The 18,739-nt window shown below is 46.7% G+C and overlaps 1 protein-coding gene across 2 annotated transcripts in view; it reads left to right on the top strand.

Moving 5' to 3' along the window:
- Window positions 1–4,677: 4,677 nt before the first annotated feature.
- The window catches only part of LOC119373326 (protein phosphatase 1 regulatory subunit 37), a 336,232-nt gene continuing 322,170 nt past the window's right edge, over window positions 4,678–18,739 (top strand). For both annotated transcript variants that reach the window (XM_037643353.2, XM_037643354.2), the window contains exon 1: window positions 4,678–5,941. In XM_037643353.2, coding sequence (XP_037499281.1) covers window positions 5,704–5,941 — 238 coding nt within the window. In that variant the 5' untranslated portion in view covers window positions 4,678–5,703. The remainder of the gene's footprint in view (window positions 5,942–18,739) is intronic.

Here is an 18,739-nt window from a genome sequence, read left to right on the forward strand (position 1 = left end):
TCAGACTGAAGTCAAGCCGTGAGTCTGAGTGAGTCCGGCTGATTATTACGTTGGTGAGCTTGAGTTCGAGTGAGTCTGGTTGAGAAAAAGTTTAGTGAGTCTGAGTCCGAGTGTCTCCGGTTGAGAAAAATTTTGGAGAGTCTGAGTCCGAGAGAGCCCTCAGGAGCAAATTATATTTCTTGAGTGAGTCTGAGTGAGCTTTAATTTTTTTTGCCGACCTATGGCCTTCGTCACACTGCCAAAGCGGATCTCGGAAGCCACGGATAGAAGTGGCGTCAGGCCCGCATAAAGGAATTTTTTTCTGGGAGGGGCACCACTTACTGAAGGCACTGACTATTCGAGGAAAGCAGCTGCTTTTTTTTTTTCAGTAATCGTTTTCGGTAAAAATCAATGTATGTAAATTATTTGACTTTTTAAATGCCATTTTATTAATATGTTTATATTTTTAGTTTCAAGATGAATCTTACTAATGGTATAATACCGCATTTACACGAATGTAACTCGACTCGAATGTAGATGGTCGACCCACCTGAAATCGCATGCTAAGAAAGAACAGAAAAGCGCGAGCACATTTCATAAAGGAAATTTATTTGCGATGTTGCTGAAAAAAACAAACTCGAATTTCGATGTGCAAAAGTGTCTTCACCACAGTGCTTCACCGCTATGCACGAAAGCTAGCTTCGCGGTAATACGCGGGCATAATTTTTAGAAAATTTTCCGTGAATCGTTGCTGAGGGTTGGGGTTGTACGCGAGAAAATGCGGTAAATGTTACAGACAGAGCGGGAACGTACACACAATGTCGCAATCATGCTACATCGTGCTTGATTTCTTGCTTGTCTCGGTTGCAAGTCGACTTTACAACCGAAGCTAGTTTCGGTTTCGATTGTAAGTCGACGCCCCCCCCCCCAACTTCGGATTTAAAATTTAGATAACATGGCTCGACCTACAATCGTGCAAATACGGTATGTTATACGAACGATTTCAAGGGCGGAGGGGTGTCTAGGCCACCACCCCCCTGGCTTCTATTGTATACAATCGAGAGGGGTGGGGTTCAAACCTGACCCCCCCCCCCTCCCACGCCGGAAAGTTTTAAATGTGGCATGCATATATATATATATATATATATATATATATATATATATATATATATATATATATATATATATATATATATATATATATTACAGACAAACACATGAACATACGTAGAGGGTGGTTGAAGCACCCCCTCCCCCCGAAAAAAAGTTCTGGTTACTCCCCTTCTGACTTCCATATGCTGCTTGCAATGTAAATACTTACAATTAAGTCCATTTGCGACCCTTCGTTGCCCCCTCCACTTCCCGCCACTCTCTTTCTGTAGTGCGCCCGTGCACGCGTGTAGAACGCCTGAAGGATTTGATTCCGTATGCGTTTAGTCGCAATCGAATCTACGCACGCCGCTCGCCCGCATAATCTACAAGCATACAGGAAAAAAAAACAACAAAAAAACTTGCAGTTCATTGAACCCGGCTGTTACGCACGCAGTCAGGCTTTTTTTACGTCTACAGCTAAAAGAAAACCTGCTGACCATGCAACCGTTGCAACGGATGGCCGGACCACTCACAACGTACAGAGCCGCTGCGACAGCGTTCCGTTGTTTCTTTCGCGTCGTGGACAATGAGAGGTGTGCGTGCGATAACGGTGGACACTGCGACGATAATCGATACCGGGCCGGTGGCCTACAGCTGCGTCCGCTTGCGTCACCAGCCAAGCATCCGACAAGAAAGATACAGCGCGCGTGCTGAACGCAGAGCTCATGCAGTCGATTCTGTGTTTATTTACTTTCTTATAGTGAACATGGCTGATACGCACATACGACAGGCTATTGGTCAAGAGTCCGGTGACAATTTGAAAGATCAATTGTCTTCAGTGGCGTAAATCCAGAATAATCACTAGGGGGGACACACATCAGACCATGGCGGTCATTTTGTTTTTACACATAGGGGTTGTATTTTTATTTACATAAGAATTAACTCATGCTTTGAAATAAAAATTTTAAAAACGAGCATGGTGTCCCAGCTCGAGCAATTGCATTGTTCTATTCAGCCTTCGTTGAACCGGTCGAGCTAATAGTACCACACAGCTGAGGGTTATTGAACATTGGTAGACACCAAAAAATAAAGCCTTTAAAAAAAGGTTTAATGCGTTAAACATAACTGTCAAGTAATTCAAGATGTTCTAAAGCTGAATTCCAAGGGGGGGGGCACTAGCAAGGGGTGTCCCCTCCAGCCTAAACACAAGGGGCGTCACAAGACCCCCTGACCCCCCCCCCCCCCCACCCCCATGATTTACGCCAATGATTGTCTTAGTATATTGGGGAAGCAGAGGGGGGGGGGGGGCATTTAACGCTTCCTAAATTTATATGCGGGAGTGTATGGACTTTACACAAGAAACATGGGTGCCACCACCTTCGCTGTTAAGAAAATGTTTTCCTATTTTTGTACATCGCGACGTGAATTTAATAAGGTCATGAAACATCGAATACATCAACCCAACTTTCATGCCTATGCGTCTACCGTAACGCTGTTGCTTTATTGTTAAAGGCAACAATACAGCCCACCAATATAGTGGCATAGTAATATGGTCATGAAACATCGAATACATCAACCCAACTGTTTTCATGCGTATGCGTCTACCGTAGTCCTGTTGCTTTTATATAGGCAACAATACAGCCCACCAATATGGTGGCATAGAAATATGGTCATGAAACATCGAATACATCAACCCAACCGCCTTCATGCGTATGCGTCTACCGTAACACTGTTGCTTTAGTTGTTAAAGGCGAGAATACAGCCCAATATGGCGGCATTGAAACCCATCCGTAAAATAGTTCACGTTTGTGTGTGTGCGCCGCGGCATCATAATTAGTTCAGCATCGACATCGTAAATTGGTTCGCTATATCCGATATTCGTTGTAACAGTAGAGATAAAGCTCGGATCTTACAAATTGGCAATATGGCTCGCGCAAAAATCGTGTGGATACAAAAAAGCATGCAGAATGGAGCTTTCTACAGTATCCATGCACGAGAGGGCCTTTGCTACTTCTGTAGTTTCAATCTTCTGGAGGTTCCCGAGGTAGCATCTCGGTCTCCTGGCCAAGTCCGCGGCGTCCGCGTTACTTGTGACCAAAATTCACTAAACATTTTTAAAGCAATTTCTTAACGTCACAATGCACATTAAAAATGTTGTGTATTGTACTTAAATATGTATTTTGCTTTTTACGCTACCTTTCAAGTTGCGATTCTTGCGCGACCTAAACATTTTTGTCGTTACCGCCAATATCGTGGCGGCTCTTGCGTTTTCCGTGTCGTTATGAAAAATATGAATGTCACTGAAATAGAGTGTGTCCAACCGAAGTTCGCTATAACCGATAATTCGCTATGCCAGTGGTCGTTATAACGAGGTTCGCCTGTCGTTACGGTGATAAGTGCACCTAACTCGCCTCTTGGCAGCTTGCTGCTTCGCCAAAACATAGTTTCCCACAGTACGGGCCATCGGCCGGACTTCTTTAATACGAAGCATTTATTGGTGAACGAAAGGCACTTTGAATCTATCTATCTATCTATCTATCTATCTATCTATCTATCTATCTATCTATCTATCTATCTATCTATCTATCTATCTATCTATCTATCTATCTATCTATCTATCTATCTATCTATCTATCTATCTATCTATCTATCTATCTATCCGCCTACGTATTCATGCTCTCGTGGTCGTTTCGTTAACCAAAATTTGTATGGCACGACATGAGTCTATGATGAACATAAATGGCAGGTCATAACATGAAAATCGTCACATGCATGTAACGTACGTCATAATTTACATGACATGGTCTTGGTGCTGTCGCGGCAAAAATTGCTATGGCGTGACAGTATAATATGACGTACGTAAATGAAAGGTCGTGTTTGAGCTTACCTATTTTTGCCAATAAAAAAAGGAGGCCCTAGATGAAATTTTGGCTGCTTTTTGCTCACCAATATGCAGGAAATTAAGGTTTAAAAATTTTCACCCCAGTACCGGCGTGGGCGCGGCCAGCAACTGCGGCGGACCCCCCTTCGGGGGTTGTCTGATCGGGGTTCTCAAGGACCAAATAAAGTTCATTTCACCTTCACCGCTTATTTAATGAGTGATCCCCATCTCCACGTGTTACATGCGTTTTAACAGGAAAGTGGGGATCGGGTGGACATTACCACTGCGGGGCGGGTAATGAGCCAATCACGATTTACAAGTGCTGTCTGTTCTGCCAGTGAATTTAGATCCCCCTCCCCGCCCCTCCTTTTCTCCGGTAAGAATCGTCGTAGAGAACTCTGATAGTGTTCTTCAAGACAATGGGCGTGATACTCTGCAGGTTACGCTCGTACTCTTCTAGTAGACTGTTAATTCGCGCATGAACCAACGCGCAAACCGTTCTACAGAGGCATTGTACAACGGTACCACCGTAACAGTACCATGCTGCGAGTTTCGCGCACGAGTCTCTGAGGCCAAGTTCGCCGCAATCGTTTTCGTTTTCGCTTTATCGTCCAGATGGCGACACGTCAGCAACGCCAGCCGAAACCGGCAGGCAAACTGCTGCGCGCGCGGTTGCCGCAAGCTGCCGTGTCGGCGCTGCGGCGACAAGGCGCACAGCACGCGCCGTCGGAATCAGCCGCTGAAGTGAAGAGCGTCGCAGCGAATCGTTTATCAACGCGAGGTGCAGCAGTCGGGAAAAGCCCGCGCTCCACTACCGCGGTGCTGCCTCCATCGTGCGGCGGCTGCTACTACTTCTCGACGGTCGGCGGGAGAAGGACGACCGAGCGACCCAACAAAACGAGCCCGTGGTGTCGAGCGCGTGCGTTTTCATGCGCCCGCTGCAAAGCGGTGGACTACCAGTAGCGAACTGCGGCAATCCTGCTTGACGTAGCACAAGTTGGACGCGCCTTCTCAACAACGTGTTGTGAGTGTGTCACGGTGGTTGTGGAGTGGTGGTGGCCGAGGCAACAACGCTCGTTTCTTTAACGGTACCCACCGCCGCCGCTGTGCTACCGGAGCGTGTGTGAGGTGATCTTGCCGCTACTGGTTGTGTGTGCTCGTGCGTGCGTGTGTGTGTAGTTGGTCAAACTTATTCGCCGGAGGCTGGTGCGATTGTGGCGGCGGTGGTGGCCTGGGCCACGCAACGTCGTCATCGTCTTCTTTTACGATCCGTAAAAACGGAACGCAGGGAAAAGAAAGTCGAGAACGAAATAAACATCGCCGCTCCACACCACGCCACGGAAGTTAGTAGGAACGGGGCGATATCTTTCCGAGTGCGCTACGTTTGATCTGCAAACAACTAAACGAGTGGTTCGTTTAGCGTGGTACGTCGCTTCTTAAATCGTTGATCGTTTTTTGGGCTTTGTTGACGGTTCACAAAGCACACGACATACAGAGGGAAGTTGCTCCTACGCGAGCCGATTGCCTACCACGCTAGTATCGACGTTGTTGCTACAGCTGACGACGGCGTGCCCTGAGCTGCACCAGCGATCGAAGTGGCGCTTTCCGTGCTTTTGTTTTTTCTCTCAAGCGTGATGCATCACAGCTCACAGAGGTGTTCTACTGTTCGGTGTCGTTGAAAACAAGAAAGCATAAAAAAAAGGGGAGGCGGTTTGGGAAGGTGCCTGTGTGTGTGTTGTGTCGAAGTCGGCATGAGCGTGTTTTTCACGAGCATGGAAGACGTTTCGACGGAACCACGACAGCTCTCCGCGGGATGCGAGAAGTCGGCATCGGCGCCGACTACACCGACCGAGACGACTCGACTTCAAGCGCACGGGGCTGCCCTCTCGTCGGCGCTCAAACGTCGCAGCAAGGGACACCGGGTGAACTTCCCGACGGACGACTGTATCGTCACCGGCTACGTCGAGCCTCCGAACCCGTGGAGTAACGGTGGGTCGATCTCGCTCGCATTACCGTCGCCGAACCCTCCTACCTTAACACGCAGTGCTATCGTGCTATGGCAGTAAACTACAGTCAGTTAAAACCTAAGAATAAGTACGAGCTCCGCCCCCGGAACAGCGGCGCGCCTGTCATTCATGTGTGTATGAGAGTCGTGCTTACTGCTTGGTGCATGGTTTTCGTTATAATCGTAACTTTTTCGCAGCTAATGTAAATACTACGCATACTGAGGATTAAAAAAGGTCGTCGTCGCTACCTAACATATTATGTTTGGCTGAACAGTGACGCCGGAATCTTTGGTGAAATTGTGCAGGAAGTTGGAATTTTACCGCAGACAACTAGTGACATTAACATGTTTCTTTATGGCAAAATCACCTGCATGACATTGGAGCTTTCGTATTTTTTATATGTTCGTAGTTCTATAGTTATCTTTCTCGCAAACGTATTTCTAGCAAGAAAACGTCATGTTAAATTGTTATTGATTTTAACCGTATGTGATATAGTTGTCTAAACACACAGTCATGTACCGTGTAGGGAATTTTGCACGAGAGGGAAAAGGGATTTGTAGGTGGAATTCCCCGATGATTATTACCAGTACATAGCGTTCAAGGTGCGCTTTCTGCTTCTGCAATCGGTTGCGGTGAATGCATTTCTCAAAAGCGTAGCACTTGATGGGCAAAAACAGCTCGCAGACGGACAGGACGAAGAAAAGGATACACAGAACAAGCGCTGGCTCTCAACTGTCATCCTGCGTCAGCCAAACATCGGTTTCTTTACACGAAAAAGAAGTAAACTTAATCAGTGGTATGTTTGTTTGATATTTTATCGCTCCTGCGCAGTCTCTTCACTGTATAGAAAGAAGCCTTTTCTATTTTGCCTAGTTATCGTCCCTTGCCAGCTCCTGTGCGCATGTTCTTTATGCTTATCGTTTGTGTATAAATAATCTGCATATGCCAAATAAATCACAGTTGAGAGTCAGCGCTTGTTCTGTGTATCCTTTTCTTCGTCCCGTCCGTCTGCGCGCTGTTTTTGCCCGTTATGTATCACCAACTAGCCCAACTTTCAGTCTTGCCATAGCTCTTGAGACTTGTTTCTGATAATTATGTAAGGGTGGAATAATTTCTAGTCTACTCCGGGTGTTGGACTCGAAGCCCACACATGCACAGTGTACTTACAGCACAAGTTACGTAATTACTAAGGTCATGCTTTTGTAATGTGCAGGAGCGCAGGCGCTAGTCAGGATCTTAATAGTCGCACGTCACACATGCATTTATATACATATAATGTGTGTGTGTCTGTGTGTAAAGGGGGGGGGGGGGCTCTGCTGGGATTTACTTTGAAGTGTGCAGGGAAATGTGCCTGAAATAGGTAATTTTCATGTCTCGGTATGGGAATCTTTCGCCGTAGTGCGGAACATCACTGAGCACTCTAAAAAATAATATCGTAGTGCTTAGTCCTTCTAATATATGTTACTGTAGTCGTATCGTCACTGTGCCCAAGTGATTGTAGCATGCCATTGGGTGACTCTTGTTCCGGTCACCATATTCTTACCGCTTTTTTCTTTTAGAGACAACCCTACTAGAGCAACATCACCTAGGTTATTGACTAGGTGGTGTTGGTTAGAGGCGTTGGCTGGTAATTATCTGATCGCCCCACGGAGTCGCACGCACATCCTCGTGGAATAGCTCATGACGGGAGGGAATTTGCCTGGGGAAGGCACGTGCGTCGCACTCGCATCTTTGTAAATCTTCTTATAGGTTAGGAAGAACATGGCGGCAGACGCTGGCTGCCCGTGAGAGGGGGGTCGGGAGGGGAAAACAGATGTCGCTACTTCAGCAAAAGTGCAAAATCTAGGGACTTTACTGGAAATGCTCTAAAAGTGCTTGAGCACGGCAATGAGCAAATGGGATTGCATAGAGCAGGTGTCTCAAACGCGCAGCCCGGACCGCGGCATGACTGCCTTCGTTCCATAGTTTCTTAATTTCTTAACAAGTACCGTGTTCGTGAGCTACGCAGACATGAATGGTCTCAAGCATTGGTCCCAGTGCGGTCCCTTACATTTCTGTATAAGTGACCCCACGGTCTACATTTATTTCAGAATCCGCGTCCAGATTTTCAGTCATTCTGGAGGTCGATATGTTTCTGGAATCCTGATGTCAAATCCCCTTCAGAAATGATACATATATGAGATATGGCAAATGCCACCTGTCAGTTAGCAACGTTAGCTGACATTTTGTACAAACTCTCCTGGTGGGAGAGCAACAGCCTTTGGCGGAGCTTATATTTATTCTTCCCGTCCTTACGTTGCAAAATCACCCGGGAATATATCCTAGCTCAGCCTGCAAGTTTTGCCCGGCTAGCAGGGCGAATCCCTAAACCATATTATGTGGTAATGTAAAGAACATCCCTCCCCCCCCCCCCCTAACCTTTGTAGACTTTTATTTAGTCGGGAGCAGTGGGAGGCTACCTGCGCATGCCACAACCCCGAACTTCAGGAGGCTATCCTGAGATGGTCTATAGAGGAGGATTACCGCGAGTAGGACAACCTCCCTTGCCCTCTTCTCGCAGCCCCGCTCCCTCTAAAATAATGGTTCTATTTTTCACCAATACAATATTGATGGATGGGGGGAGAATAAAAGCGACTATCCGCTTGACTATAGGCCCTCACCCCTTGTATATACATCAGGCATGAGTGGTGGTGGCAATTTAGAACACAGATATATGGTCAAAGTACACAACATATTAACCAAAATAGGGAAGGCGCAAACTTCAAACACACTGCAGACAGCGGTGGTGGCATGAAAAGGCACGATACAGTAAACATATATTGAGCCCGAGCAGCGACAAATCTTAGTCTTCCTCGTAGGGCGCACACGCGCATGGTCCCAGAGACTGGCAATATGCACGCAGCAATATATACAAGCACAGATCAAAATTCTGAATACATAAATTAAAAATTCACTAAATGCAAAATTTATGCGTAGTACTGGCATATAAATAAAGTTGTTTCACGCGCGATCGCTGGACCCTTAAAAAAAGAAGACAGAAATTCCGCGTGACTGGAACACCTACAGCTATATATGAGGGCTTGAATACAACTGTGGTGTTCCATTTAGATGTGGACGACCCTGTACATCCGCATTTTCTGTACACTCGCCAGCGCCGGGTTTTTCGCGAAATATGCATACGCCGCCACCGAAATCTGTAACTCATAGAAGCGAGCTGACCGTGCCTCGTGCAACATAACAGACTCCGGCAAGCGATCGGCCGCGAGTTATCGCGGCCGATCGCTTGCCGCATCTTTGTGAAACTTCGCCGACGGACGTATTTCGCATGCAGAGATTAGATAAGACTCTCGCCGTAGCGGTTGCACGAAATCGCGATAAGCATTGTCAACCCACAGACAGCGTAACACTCTTCCGTCAACGTTACTACTGTTTCGTTGGCTTAAATTGCCTAAGGAATTGACTGCATGCCGCAAAAATCTTTAGAATCTGTCAAGTACGAGCTGAGTTACACAGATTTGTCGCACGCTGTAATTGCTTTCTCTCTCTTCTCTCGTCCCGACGAACGCGCTGGAAGCTAAGCAGGGAAGGATGGCAAGGGGGAGAGAAGTTACGTCACGCGCGCGTCATGACCTTGAGCTCTTATTCTTTTTTTCTTCTTCGAACGCTCGGCTTACTTTCGGCGTGATCGCGCGCGCGGGCACGTGGCGGCCTCCTGCGGCGGCCGCAGTAACTATGCAGCCTACGATGCTCAAATCAGCCAATGGCCGTGAATTTGGGTATATGGCGTCATTTGTAGAAAGAAGAGGGAGCGATTTCTAGCTGACTTTGAGAACTAATTGTAAATGCCAGGCCGCATGCTGCGCTATAATGTTTGGCTCGCGTGTTCTCAGGAGTCTCGTCTACCGATCGGCAGCGTTTTGCGACCATGCTGAAAAAAGGGTTGCAGGACTCCTTTAAGTGCAGCGGTCACGCCTCTTTGTTTTGACAGAAAGGTTAGCCGATGAAGAAAGTGGTACATACTTTCCCGTAGTTTTCTAATAGGTGCGTACGCTCTTGGTTAGGTAAGATAGAAGAAGCTTGCCCCCGTGTGTATAGCTTATTATTTAGCGTTATTGTTGCCGCTAGTAGCGACATTTGTTTGTAAAGCATTCTGTGACTCTAAGCTACCCTTATGCCACATGGTGCGTTGTGCGTAACGTGGAGAGGTCCAAAACGAAGTCGGCTTGTCGCAGTTACCTATCGTCTCGTGTCGAATTTGCATGCTCTGCGAGGCTTATCGGGACGGCTTCTCGCGCTCCCGTAGAGAGTACATATAGTACACTCTGAATCGTAAGCCATTTTTTTTTCTAAACATACCCCCGCTGTAGTTACGGACAGCTGCGTACCGCTATACAAGGCGCAAGCTTTAAATAACGTCGGCGGCGTCAACACGAGTGATGCAAAAAAAAAATCACCATCTCGTGATGACGTCAGAGATCAAATTTTGTGTCGTTGTCGCGATAACGGGACGTCATCACATGACATCGTTGCTTGGGGAAAGGTGGGCCGATCCCGGAGGCAGTGCAAAACAAGGCGAGGTGCAGAAAGCTTACAATGCCTCAGATATCCAAAAGAAAGGCAGGTAGGGAAAGATGGAAGCTTGCGATGAGAAATTCGTAAGCAGGGGGTGTGTGCTCGAGCCGACGTTTCGTCAAGTGTACTTGTCTTTGTCTTTGATACAGACGCCTTTTATGCTGATGTAATTGGATGTCCCTTGACTCATCTAGCCTTTATTTTTGTTTTTTCTGTGATGATCGAGGGTGTTCATGCGGTTGCGGACCTCCCGTGATATGGGTGTTTAGATTTCTGAGATTGTCTTTTTTCCTAGGGTGTAAAGGTGGTAGTTGTGGACACGGTAAAACCCCCTTATGGGTGTAAAGTGGTTTACAATTTACGTGTACTCTAAGAAAAAATCGAGTATTTGGGGAGTATTTCTGCCACGCAACTACAAGCGTCATCTACCTCGCGTACTATCCTTGTGTTATCACCGCAGTCCCGGAGCGTGACATAGCATCCTTGACAGGAAAGTGGCGAGAGCCAGGTTTTCAGCGAAGGAAACGCGAGCAAGCCAAATGACAGTTATAGTTGTGTGACGGAATTATTCCCCAAATACTCGATTTTTTTCTAAGAGCGCAGTGCGTCTGATGCAATAAACCTACTTCTACATTCGCAAAGCTCAAAGTAAAATGTGTACTGTAGTTCAATGCTGGCACCAAAGATGGCTGTCAGCTACGAACCTAACTAGGCAAGTGCTCCTGCACGAATAGCCGGTAGATACTGAGTCAGCTGGCTATATGCGGAAGAGAGCTCGCCGGCTGCGTGCGTTCTACACCGCGGTCTTCTTGCCTGGTGTATATATTTCGGGCCACACGGCCGCTCTGTCCTTTAGTCGTTGCGGCGTTAATGCTGCTGAAAACGATGCCTCGAGTTCGGCTCCCTGCCTGACATATAGGTTTGTAGCGGAAGAAGGTCCCGACGCTGTTGTTAGCGTATAAATGAAGAAAAGTGAGACATTAAAATCGGTGTTTAGCATTGTCGTAGCCAGGGGGTGAGGAGGGGTTCAAACCTTTCGAAATTTTTCAGTTTTGCATGTGTGTTGTGAAGCATAAACGGCGCATAAGTAATGCTCACAATAACGGACGCACTCGCAAACGTAAAGGATGGTTAAAAAATTCTGGTTACGCTCGCGGTCTTTAGACTGATGCATTGTTTGTTGATCACTCTGTCATCGAGAACTTCACCATCACAGTTTCGTTAATTTATATATGTAATTACCCTAATAGTGCTCTGTTGCTCCATTGTTGCTCCAGATGCGTTTAAGTAAAGCGGGCGGGCCAGCTGGGGAATAGGAAGAAAAAGAAAAGATGCCTATTTTGCGATTACGTCACCCCACTGCCGTAGCCTTCCAAGTACGTACGCTATGCTGACAAGCCCATCCGTCGGCATCCTTGTCTCTGAAAGTCACGCAACCGCCATAGAGAGTGCACACGCGCTCGCTAGCCTCAGCTGTTCTTTGGGAGCGTGGCCAACTAAGCCAGCGGTAGCGACCTTGGCGTGGAAGGGGGGGGGGGGGGATGGGGGGTAGCGGGGCAGCGGGGCCTGTTTCTCTCTTACAGAAGAGATCGCGAAGTAGAGAAAGAGAGAGAGGGAGGCAGGGTCAGGAGAGAGAGGAAGCTAGAGAGAAAGGTAGCTCGAGATGTAGAGAGGGAGAGAGAAAAACGCAATGGGGATAGACAGATGCATATCGAGAGAGAGAGAGAGAGAGGAGGAGGATAGAGATGGGCAAGGGAAAGAGAAAGTGAAAGTGCACGAGAAGAAGGGAGAGATACCGAGAGGGAGAGAGATCCTTGAGAGAAGATGGCGTTTTCTTGAGAAGCACCCCTTTCGCCCGTTCCGCTCGGTGTGTAAGCGCTGCCGTCGACGACAGCTGCTGCTGGTCTCTGCTCTTCATCGTAGCGAGGACGGAAACGAGTCGAGGCGACGAAAGAGGCTGTGGCATTTTTTAACGATCTCTGCTTTCAAGCAAAGAAAAAGAAGGAGCAGGGTACATGATGAAAGAGTGGATCCTCTAGTTACGCGCGTTGAAACGAGGAAGAAGAAAGGCAGGCAGGTTAACGGGACGCGAGCGAATCGGTTTGCTCATGATGTTGAACAGCGCAAAATGACAAGGGACGGTTGAAAAGAAAACAGGACGGGCACTGTCCCGTTTTCTTTTCAACTGTCCCATGTCATTTGCGCTGTCCAACGTAATGAATCTGTGCCAAGGTGTCCATATTTCCAGTTTAATGCCACCCCAAACTGCAGCCGTGAGACAGGGGCTGGAAAGAGGAAAGGAGAGAGAGAAAGAGAAAGAATCAAATAATGACAGGAAAGTGTATCATTGCATCATTGGTACGAACTTTTTTATTGCACCAGCAATGATAGAGAGATACACAACATATGCAGGCGCTAACTTCCAACTAACGTTTAATTCCGGATGGTTCGAATATATGCTGTAAAAAAAAAAAGAAAAAGAAATGAAAAGCCAGCTCACACATTTCTTTATGCATTCACCTAAGACGACTCCATGGCGAAAGCCATCTTCTTTTTCTTGAGGAAAGTAGCTATTTGAGCGAGTTGGTCGAACTTCATCATAAAACAGCGCACACCTCACAAGTACAAAAGAAGAAGGAAGAACTGACGACACAGCACTCGTGTCGTCAGTTCTTCCTTCTTCTTTTGTATTTGTGTGCGTTCGCTGTTTTGTGATGAAGTTGTTTTTCTTCTCAGTCCATGAATTTTATTTATTTATTTATTTCATACCTGCATCGCCCCAGTGGGCATTACAGCAGGGGCGTTACAGTACAAATTATGTACAAATTGATCACACACACAAAGCGCGGTAAAAGACATCATTGTCCAAAATGTTTACAATGTCAGGCGCTAGAGCATTCCATTCTCTTATGGTTCTTGCAAAAAAAAAAAAGAATACCTGAAAACGTCACCTCTGAAAGGATACTCGCGGACTTTCAGTGCATGGTCGCATCTCGACGACACATAGGTAGGCAACTTTATATATCTTTCTCGATCAATGCCGGTTTTAGCATGGTATACAGAGTGAAAACATTTGAGTCTTAGGTTTTTCCGACGGTCTTGTAGTGGTTGCCACGATAATTTATGTTTACTGTCTGTCATGCTTAATGTTCTACTATAATTGCCCAGTGCAAACCTTGCCGCCTTGTTTTGCACCTTTTCAAGCTGGTCAGTCAGAACAACTGTGTGCGGATCCCAACAAACACATCCGTAATCAAGTATACTGCGGACATAACTAAAATACAGCTGCTCCTTTAATTTGCCCGGCAACTGACTGAAATTGCGGCGGAGAAAACTCGGCGAACTTATCGCCTTATTCTTAAAATGTGCCTATTCCATCGTAAATCAGACGTTATTTAAATACCTAAGTATTTATATTCTTCAACTTTCTGTGAGGCCATATCGTTTAATGCATATGTGCAAGACTGAAATGCACGTTTCCTTGAAAAGGTGACGTGAACACATTTCTTAACATTTAATGACATTTCCCATTTATTGCACCATGTTCCTATTACGTCTAAGTGAGCCTGCAATAAAGTAATGTCACTCTCTTTTTTTCTAACTCTATAAATAACACAGTCGTCCGCAAACATCCTAAATGAAGATCTGACATCACGAGCAATATCATTAATAAACAGCAAAAACAAAAGGGGACCCAGAACCGAACCCTGAGGAACACCTGAAGTTACCGGAGCATGATGTGGAAGAGAAACCGTTGAGCACCACAGACTGCCGCCTATACCACGAAGATATTCGGCAACCCATGCTATGACACTATCGTCCAATTTGTAGGCTCGAAGTTTTGAAATTAGAAGATCGGGGGGGGGGGGGGGGGGGGTGTGCGCAACCACGTAAAATGCCTTTCTAAAATCTAAGAATACGCAGTCTATTATCTGCGTTTTATCTATTTTTGAGGCCAGATCGTGAAAGAATTCAACTAGTTGGGTTGAGCATGAAAAGTCCCGTCGAAAACCGTGTTGACTAGAGCTTAGAAGGTTATGTTTAACTAAGTGATTCTGCTCCGCCACCCTCCGAGAGCATTCTGCACCTAGCGTGGTTTTGCACATTCCTCCAGGATCGGAGGCGCTTCGCCTGGTTTTGCGTTGCCTCCGTGATCGGCACACATTTGACCAAGCTACGATGTCATACGGTGACGTCATCATGTGACGTGACGTCACAAAGCGATCGATCTTGACGTCATATGGTGTTGTAATCTCGTGATGATTCTTCGCATCACTCGTCCCCGACGCCACAGGACGCCGACGGTCAATTTTCGCGTTTCATAAAGCATCGCTTTCGCCTTAAACAAAAACGAAAGTGACAGGTAAAAACTTGATCACGTCACCACGTGTGCGTTGCCAGGCGCTGCTATCTGCCAAGCAAATATTTCTTGAAGGCAGCTGGTAACAAGCGCCCGCCCGAAGGTCGCGGGTTAGAATCCCGGCCGCGGCGACCGCATTTAGTTGGGGCGAATTGTTATAGAGGCCCGTGTGCTTAGCTTTGGGTGCACGTTAAAGAACCCCAGGTGTTCGAAATTTCCGGAGCCCTACACTACGGCGTCCGTCATAATCACATCGTGGTTTTGGGACGTAAAACCCCAACAATTATATTATTATTAACGAGCGCCCGTTAGGCTCTGTTGTACACTGCAATGCCTTCGGTATCGGCCAGTAATTTTCGTTAGAAATCGGACATCACACCACGTTACAGAACGCGGGTGGAAAAGACGCAGGAAGACATTTCTTTTCGCAAAAACATATGGTGCTTTAAAGGGAATAAAAAGCTTGCCAAATTTAGCGCTACGTTGCAGAAAAGTTAGCAACACAGTAACGAAAGCGACGCTACTGGGATGCTATTCTGTATGTTGTGAAGTTCCGCCATTGGTCAAACCTGATTGGTTACGGCCTTTCTGAGTGGCTTAAAGGGACACTAAATTGAAACAATGAATCTGTTTCGATTGATTAATTGTGCTCACGTGTCTATAATGACGTTAACTTCACTTTCTCAGGTTTATCAATAGAGGAGAAAATCGAGGTCAAAGTTTCATTTTTAAATATCGCGGCCAAATTTCCGCGCGTGACGTCACGGATTTCAAAGCGTGTTTTTCGTGTTTTGGCAACATTTGCTTTACGAAATTTCCTGAAACTTGGTATGTTAAGTCTCTGGCCCCCTCAGGGAACAATGCACTTCATTTTCGCCGATCGGAAAACGTATGCCCTTGTAGACGCCGCCAAAGACTATGACGTCACTGTCATTGTTTCCAGATTTTTTTGCGATTTTTTTTCGCTTACGAAGCGCCTTCTCGCTGCAAGCGTGGTGTTCTTGGTGTCGTGAAAGAGAAAATTAGTAATACGAGAAAAAGCGTTTGTCTCTTTAGTGTGCCTTTAAAATTAAATTACGAAATTTGACAAGACCGCGGAATTTGACAGTGTGCAGACTAGCACCTCCGGTTAACGCGGTCTTTGCGGCAGCGCGCCAGGCGTCTCGGAACGACACTGTTAAGTGCTCTTCTTCGGGAGGATCTTGAATGGAAAAGTTTGCTTCGCTCCACTGACCTCAGCAGCGAGAGCGGAGAGCGTCCTGCCTGCCCGCTATGTGCTTCTGCGTTTGAATCATCGACCGCGACGAAATCCGGGATCTCCTCGTCGAAGCGAGGAGGAAAGAGAGAGAGAGATACAGAGCGTTTATTTCTCTGGACGCTCCGTCCGCATCAATGTCATGCAGAGGCGTACCTAGCCTAAAGTATCGAAAATGAAAAGAAAAAAAAAGAAAATTGTGCCCGCTTACACGGGTCGAGCTAAATCTAAGAAATTAAATCCTGGAGTTTTCCGCCCGTCGGGTCAAACGGGCCGGGGTTGCGGGGCTCTGCAGCGAGACGCTTGAGCATTTCCCGGCACATATAATACCTCATAATTAAGTTGAAAAAAAAAATTCAGGGGCCCTTGCCCTACCGAGACAATGGGGGCAAGCGAACGTTTTCTTTCTTTCTTTCTTTCTTTCTTTCTTTCTTTCTTTCTTTCTTTCTTTCTTTCTTTCCTTTCCTCCTTCCTTTCTTTCCTTTCCTCCTTTCTTTCTTTCTTTCTTTCTTTCTTTCTTTCTTTCTTTCTCTCTTTCTTTCCTTCCTTCCTTCCTTCCTTCCTTCCTTCCTTCCTTCCTTCCTTCCTTCCTTCCTTCCTTCCTTCCTTCTTTCTTTCTTTCTTTCAATCGCATTGAACAATGCTCCCTCCTAACTGTTTTATTCCTCCATGCCGGGAATTGGACGTTCATCGACGTGCTTAGCAGCGCAACACTTCAGTTGCTTCAGGCAACAACGACGGCACTGCGTTCGCATCCAGGCAACAATGAAGTGTGGCAAAGTGAAACGACGAGTCACCTCGATAAAAGATCAGATTGCCGTATCAGAAACGGCCGATCGCCGACAAGCCCACGATCGTACGAGCATCAGTTATTGGAAAACGATGCATACAAGTACGCATGTACCCGGCGTACCTTCGAGGGCCGTATTTCTGTACACTCGCCGGCGCCGGGTTATGCGCGTACGATGGCGAAATCTATGAATTATAAAAACTTCGCTTAACAATATTTTCAGCGTATATGTCGACGGCGCCGTCTTGACCTTGCGTTGTGACATGTATTGCGGCTGCGCTCTATGCAAAAACAACAACAACAACAAAAAAAAAAAAACTGCGGAAGACCTAGGGATTTCTCGAGAGATCTTGAGACGCGCACACGCGCATTACGTCTAGCGCGCATGCAACACGACTCCGTCGCCCTGAACTTCTGGCTCTTAAACAACCTTGAGGAAGCTGTACCGACGATTAACTACAGGATTTCGCGAAAGGATCTCCTTCACCCAGATATCGCCGCCGTTGCACCCGCGCCGTGTTATACCCAGCCATTATCGTAATGCGCTAGGAGCGCGTTGCCTGTTGTTCATGCGTATATTTTTTTCCTCATCTCGTACGCGATTGCCATCACGCGTAATGCGAATGCGTTGTATCTATAATTAGGCGCAGAACCCCTGTACTCGTAATTACATATACCGCGAGTCTGTCTTGGCCTTATGTAGCTTCCTGCCAAAACTTATAGGGGGAATTCTCGCGCTGTAGTGTCTATGAGCGTTGCAAGTATAGTTGTTTAGCAAAAAATGGGAGTGATGGTTATTATAGTGCTGGTATTCGTCTTATGTTTTGTCCTTCAGCTTCAACAAACAAACAGCCGACATGAGCCAACAACAGCCAACACTGGGCCAACATGTTGCCAACGTTAGGCCAATACTAGCCAAACGTTGCAAACAGTGGGCCAACAGTTGTCAACATTAGCACGACACAAGCCAACAGTTACCACCATTCGGCAGACAGTTGCTAGGAGTAGGCCAGCACGAAAACTCATTAACACCGGGCCAATAGTAGCGGACATTAGGCCAATAGTGGACCAACACTTGGCAAGAGTAGGCCAACACAAGCCAACATTAGGTCAACACCGGCGGCGGGCCAACAATCGCCAGCCAAATGAGCATTACGGCAACACTAGCCAACACTGGGCCAAGATTTGCCAACATTGGGCCAACACAAGCAGTCGTTAGGTCACGACCGGAACAGTAGCCAACATTAGGGAAACATTAGACTAATTTTAGCGTTAAGCCAGTGGTAGTCAGTAGTTTGCCTACATTAAGCCACAGCCGGTGCTAACCAACATATTAGCTATGGCACTGCGATAAGCTTCGAAACCTACACTGTAGCGCCAACATAATACTCACAAGAGTGGACTGGTTAAATGAGTGTCTATCCTCACGCATCCTTACTACAAAAACGAGCCTTCCACTTGAAGTGACTTGCCATCGCCTCAATGCAGTGAGTTTGAAACGCGTTTTGTAGCGTGAATTCTGCTGCCTTGCACAGCCTGAAAAGAGCGCGTTTTACTAAACGCGTTTGACGACTTGCAGCTCACTTGACATGTACGCGGTGGCAATTTTCATCCCTGAGGTGATTACGAAAACGCACGTAGGAAAACAGCGTCTTTCGTTGAAAGCAGCTGGCGTCTTTTCGTTTTGCTTTAGAAGGGAGACACTCTGAGCGCGTCGATGTGTCCAGCGAGCGTTTCATTTTGCTTGGTATCCCTGGCGGTCTGGTTGGCCCATCAACACTCAGGCGTTCGATAAGAGCTCCAT

This window comes from Rhipicephalus sanguineus, chromosome 11 (genome assembly GCF_013339695.2).
Source record: "Rhipicephalus sanguineus isolate Rsan-2018 chromosome 11, BIME_Rsan_1.4, whole genome shotgun sequence".
Lineage (NCBI taxonomy): Eukaryota > Metazoa > Arthropoda > Arachnida > Ixodida > Ixodidae > Rhipicephalus > Rhipicephalus sanguineus.